Source organism: Haliotis asinina, chromosome 7 (genome assembly GCF_037392515.1).
Source record: "Haliotis asinina isolate JCU_RB_2024 chromosome 7, JCU_Hal_asi_v2, whole genome shotgun sequence".
Classification (NCBI taxonomy): domain Eukaryota; kingdom Metazoa; phylum Mollusca; class Gastropoda; order Lepetellida; family Haliotidae; genus Haliotis; species Haliotis asinina.
In genome coordinates, this window is record NC_090286.1 from 8,658,888 (window position 1) to 8,664,605 (window position 5,718).

Below are 5,718 nucleotides of genomic sequence, written 5' to 3' on the forward strand. Positions count from 1 at the left end.
TAGACATAATGTACTGTAACTTCATTTCAAAGACCCTAAGAGATGTATGTTCTGATCATACTAGTCATCGTTTAAAGATGTGCAATTTAAAAAAAAAACGTTGGCCAAAGAACTACATGTATTTTTCTTGTTGTACATCAACAAATATAACCAGGAAAAATTCGTAAATGGTGCAAACTAAATTATTTTCAATGATTGATTGGTTGTAGTGTACCAGTTATGAGATTTTAACAAATTCGTAACACCAGTAATGGTCAAGACAAACTCTTGACTTGAAAGTTGCAAACTACATGTACCAGAGAACATTGACGTGAGTGATCACCTGATCTACCTTGGTAGGGGCTTAAGATAATCATATTGTCCACAGAATCCATCGTTCTGTAAGCCTCCATGTGACCCAATTCACAGATTTTACACTGCATTAATCTGCTTCATTTCTGCAATCATTCTGGGAGATAAATTCTCACCCAGGAAGCAAAGTTCACTCTGTTGCCAAAAGGAGATGGTAAAAATATGCAATTAATTCTTCACTGGCTTCTCTGATAGGAAGAAATTTCAAAGGTACATCCATATGTATCAGTTGATCAACTAGAGTTTATTCAGACCTAGTGTTAAGTAAAGACGTTGAATTCCCCCTTATAGTAATTTGTCTGTCCCAACACTGTCATTCATTTGGAGGTCTGCTTACTAAATCCAGACTTGCTCAACAGTCTGAATTTGAGATCCAGATTAGTTGAACTGACATTCTTGAATTACAATTACAAATGTATCCGTGTGTACAGTGAGCTATGCAATTCGTTTCCTCTTCCCCGTGGACAGGGTCTGCCTCTGCCGCTGGGTCTGTTGGAAGACACTCCCCGTCTGCACAGCGGCAGTATTTGCAAGCTTCTGTTCCAAACCAGCAACCGTCTGTCTCAGGCGGGACAACTCCATCTCATACTCGTTCTTCATGTTTTGAAGTTTCTGTAGACATACGTTCGTAAATTGAACAAGGAAAGATTATAATTCATTTACATTTATATGGTAAGCACTTGTATGATAAAGGCAAAGGCGAATCTCTGGCACATCTATATGGATGATACAGGGACATATATATACATCAGATCTGACCTTTCTGAAGATATCACTGTTGGCGGAAGATGTCTGGTTCTGGTTGCTTAGCGCCTTTTGTCTCTGCAGGCGGGCAAGCTTTCCTTCATACTGTTAAGCAATATGCCATGCTTAAACATTGCATACAATAAGCTGTAGGTGGTCAAGAATAGTTTAAAATTAATGAAACTCTACATTGTTAAATATCCACATGTTTTTCAAGATAGATTCAAATTCGTGTTGTTCTTATGGTATACATTTTTCTACAGTTTGACGTCTGTCTAATTTGGACTTCCCAAACAAGACTTAAATATCCTCTGTCACAATTCTGTCGTTCACCCTGTTTTCCATGAAATGTCAATATTGTCATGAAAAAAACTATCATGATCTGCAACAATGAAGAAACTACACCAAAGAATGATCACACAATGTACCTCCAGGGACACCCTGGATAGCTCTGCATCTTTGCTGTTCTGAAGTTGCATCTGCCTGTCCTGCGCCTCTTTCAGGGCCCGCTCGCGGTCAGCCACCTGCTGCTGCAGCAACTCTCGTTCAAAAGAAGCTGAAGAATAGTTACATCAGTCACTACCCAGTAAACCAGATGCCATGAGAGGTTCTTGGATTGTGGGAAATGAACAATGATAATAGAGGAAGTTTATATCAAGTGCGGAAGTTTTCTGAATTGCACAAGTGATTCCTTCAGCATTTATAAAGTCTTGTTTGGGGCTGACAACTCTATCAAACCATTTAGAATACAAGATCTATTTACCAATGCTGACATCTTTGTCGTAAAGATAGGTTCTGTTATGAAGTCATCAAATGAATCCGAGAATTTGTGAATAGAAAAGACAGCATCCGACTAAAAGTGTTTTATTTTTGCTAATGCTCTAGCTGGACATTCACTGCTGGCCTATTATTCTTAGCTCTTTAGTTATTTTACTCTACTTACTGTTCGAATTCATACACTTATACCTTGGGATAGAGCGGTTCGGAAACAAAGCCCACCTTCTGTCTTGAGCCTTTCGTTGACCTTGGCCATCCTTTCTTCAACCTCTTCCTTCGTCTGTTGCAACGCCTTGATGTGTGTCTGTTTGTCCTCGGATAGTTGCTGCATGGATGACGAAGAAAGTGTACATAATCATGTAATGCTTTGTTTAGCTTCACGCCCATCACGTACGGGCTATATGACGCTGCCCGTAAAAATCGAGTCAGGACCAGTCAGTCTAATGCCTCATATTACGATCAACCATCCACACCAGACGTCCCGATCCATTAGCCTCTTACCCTGGGGACCAAGTCTAACCCTGAGGTCACACTTGATTAATTATTTGGGTGATGCTAAGACCCATGCAAAAAACATTTCTGCTGACGATTCATCACTACAAAAGTAACCAACACCCTCATATGTTGTGGATGATATACAGACAGTGAGTGAATATAGTGTTGGGTCGCACTCAGCAATATTCCAGCTATATAACAACGGTCTATAAGCAATCGAGTCTGGACCAGAAAATCCAGAGATAACAACCGCAGGAGCATCGATCTGCGCTATTTGGAACCGATAACATGTCAACAAAGTCAGCGAGCCTGACCACCCGATCCCGTTAGTCGCCTCTTACAACAAGCATGGGTTACTTATGGCCAATATTCTACCCCGGACCTTCACGGGTTAGTCATGCAAGGACGAGTGCCCCGGTACATGGCGATCTTAGAAGTCAGGATGCTGACCGGATGCCTTTGATAAAGCGCTGGATACCATCATTTTACCTTCTGTAGGACTTCTAGCGCCACTTCCTTCTCTGCTGATTGCAGTCTGAGTTGTCTGTTCTCGTCTGGAAACCGCAAACATGCACAGGCAGGTAACAACATAAAGCAGTCCAAACACGAGGTTTTAATGCATAATTAATGATTAATTTGTATGTGTTAAATTATCAGGAATATGTTATTTCTCTGAATGAGTGACACACTACCACACATGGGTACAATGTGTGAAGCCCATTTTTGGTATCCCCGTGCTGTTATCGCTATAAACCTATACTCACACACTATCAAACGACCCTCTCTGTGTTTTAATAAACAATGTTTTGAGACAGCGGTTAATAGCAAAACAGTTGATAATATGCTACCGACATAAAACAAGGGATCGGACTAACAGCATGGCACAATCAACCACAATCAAGTAACGTCTGTTAACAATTATCAGATCAGTTCGTCTGTCATGACGAAATTGTGTACCTCACAACCACGTCTGCAACAATCAAGAGGGAGGGGAAGACAAGAGAGAGGAGGAGGAGAGAGATGGTGGGGGTGGGGGTGGTTGTTGTTCCAGGGCTTCCAACCGCTCCCTTGAATACTCGTGGATCCGTTTATGATTTGTCATCTGTGAATCGGAGGCACAACCTTGAATCGTTAGTGATTAGTGATTGTGAATGCCTCCAATGTCTCAAATATGCGGGCTTTTCTGTGTACATGTATCACGTACTGTTAATAGGAGGTGTGAAATTTCACTGAGATTAGAAACTGAATGCCACGGAATTGAACATATGCAATTTACGACTGCTTCGTTTAAATCCTCAATTCCGTTATTTTTTGTCGGTAGTATATCTGATCTCTGTGGTTCTACCAAGTACATTTCGTCAGAACTGTAAATATAGATATTATATAACTGAAGTACCTTCCAAAGTACAAATTCTTTCCAGATGATTGCTGGAGCTCTTGACCAGTTCGTGAACAGCGTCGAGTTCTAAAAATATGTGAAACATTAGCTGTAATACCACAGCTATGCAGATGACAATCAAACGTGAATTAAGCCAGGAGCACCACGTGAAGCCACTCCAGTTGTGGAAGGGTGCATAAAAGACGTTCAAGGTGGATAACAGCTAATCAACTAGAGCTTAATTACAACAAAACAATATTCAGTGTCACTGGCACCAAACAACAGCTTCGCAAAGCTTCATAACTTTACCACTCATTCAAGAAAGCACTGGTTTCCACAGCAAGCAAATGAAAAAACTTAGGAAACAATTTTTATCAAAATCTTTGTCCAGAGATCCATGCCCTAAATATTTCCAGAACAGCAAACTTCCATCTTGCAAATATTGGCAAAATAAGAATGCAGCTTAGACCTTGAGACCAGAAGGCTCCCCGTCCTTGACCTCAAGGTTGGATTATTGCAATCTAGTTTTATCTCCAATCTGAAGAGCATCCAGAACAAGGCAGCTACAAGGACCAAACCCCGTGAGCAAATCACACTTGTTCTAAAACAGTTACATTGCCTCCCAGTCCAGGAAAGGGTCGTATACAAAGTTCTGTCACTGACATATGCTGCTCCGCACAAACATAAATCCGCTGTCTACCTAAAGGATCTGATCCAGATGTATACACCAGGGCGATATCTCTGATCTCAAAGTATGTACAATTTCTTAGTTCCCTCAACATTCGCTAAACTTGCTGATCGTACCTTCTCCAAAATTGCCCCCACCTTGTGGAGCAATCTACCGTTTTCTACCGTGTTCAGCACAATTGCGCAGCTTAGAATTGGAAACTAGGTACTATTCCGGTTGATTATTATTATTCAAAAAGTAGTGGAACTCATTTATAATTGAGATTGAAAAATTGGAACATATATCGCATTCAATTGTGACAGGATATGACTGTAGTTTGGGCAGTGATCGTTCTTGAAAGATGATTGGTGTATGGCATGAATTTTGCATGTGTACGGTCTACCATTTTCCGTTACAAACAAACAAACAAACAAACAAACAAACAAACAAACAAAAACAGACATGTATTGGGCTACTTCTATGTGCCCCATGCTTTGTGAAAACATAAATGGTGGTGCGCTCATAAGATGTCTGTCTTTGAGCGCTTATACTGCTATCCACATTGAAAGTTCAGGTTTCTCTACCAAGACTATGTTATGCTTTTAAAATCTTTAAACCATTTATCAGTTTCTGATTCGCGTCAGTCAGTCGATGCCTTTCCAGATCAGCTGCCCTAATGTCTTCTCTCAGTTCATTGCGTTCGTTAAGGACACTTTGGAAGCTCTGAAAAATATGAAATAGTTACAAGAGATTTGTTTATTCCAGCTTTATAGAGACAGTCTGTAAATAATCGAGTCTGGGCAAGAAATTCTAGTGATTAACATCATGAACATGTCAATATGCGATACGATGACGTGATCAAAGACGTCACTGTCACGTGACTGCATTCCCGCGACAAGCACTGGTTGCTGCAGATTAAAATTCCGCTTTGAATTGAGCTTTGCATAAGAAAATTTGAAAACCACATATCTTAGTTTGTCTGTAGATATTTGAATGGAGTCCACACAAAAACCCCAAAAAACGGAACACCCCCACCCCAAACCAAAAATAAAAAAATATCTAGATCTATGGAAGTAAGTGTTCTTCGTTATATTACCAAGACAGAATGTCATTTAAACTTTAAGACGCTGATTCCTTTCAACTCACTGTATGCCATCGATCAAATGAATGTAAGAGTGTTTCTGTGTTCAAGTATTTGATCTGTGTGTTGTCCTTTGACAGGCCCTGGTTCACTGACATGATGTCCCGAGGTCAACTAAAAGCGTCGTCTGCTAGCCAAAATACTTCCTCAAAGGGACGTAACTCT

General features: G+C 40.4%; 1 protein-coding gene across 1 annotated transcript; it reads right to left on the reverse strand.

Moving 5' to 3' along the window:
• Positions 1-100: 100 nt before the first annotated feature.
• Positions 101-5,129, reverse strand: LOC137291039 (coiled-coil domain-containing protein 152-like). Its single transcript, XM_067822297.1, has 7 exons — positions 5,030-5,129; positions 3,764-3,832; positions 2,857-2,921; positions 2,095-2,197; positions 1,524-1,651; positions 1,111-1,200; positions 101-963 (listed from the first exon to the last, which is right to left on the reverse strand). Exons 4-7 carry the CDS (start codon positions 2,126-2,128, stop codon positions 787-789), a joined length of 429 nt encoding a protein of 142 aa, XP_067678398.1. The 5' UTR covers positions 2,129-2,197; positions 2,857-2,921; positions 3,764-3,832; positions 5,030-5,129; the 3' UTR covers positions 101-786.
• Positions 5,130-5,718: the final 589 nt, after the last annotated feature.

Bases quoted from the DNA above. Each gene is read 5' to 3' on its own strand.
- LOC137291039 (XM_067822297.1), bottom strand. From the start codon at position 2,128: ATGGCCAAGGTCAACGAAAGGCTCAAGACAGAAG. The intron at 1,652-2,094 runs GTGGGCTTTGTT...ACTATTCTTCAG, and splicing joins CGAAAGGCTCAAGACAGAAG to CTTCTTTTGAACGAGAGTTG. The intron at 1,201-1,523 runs GTACATTGTGTG...ATTGCTTAACAG, and splicing joins TATCCAGGGTGTCCCTGGAG to TATGAAGGAAAGCTTGCCCG.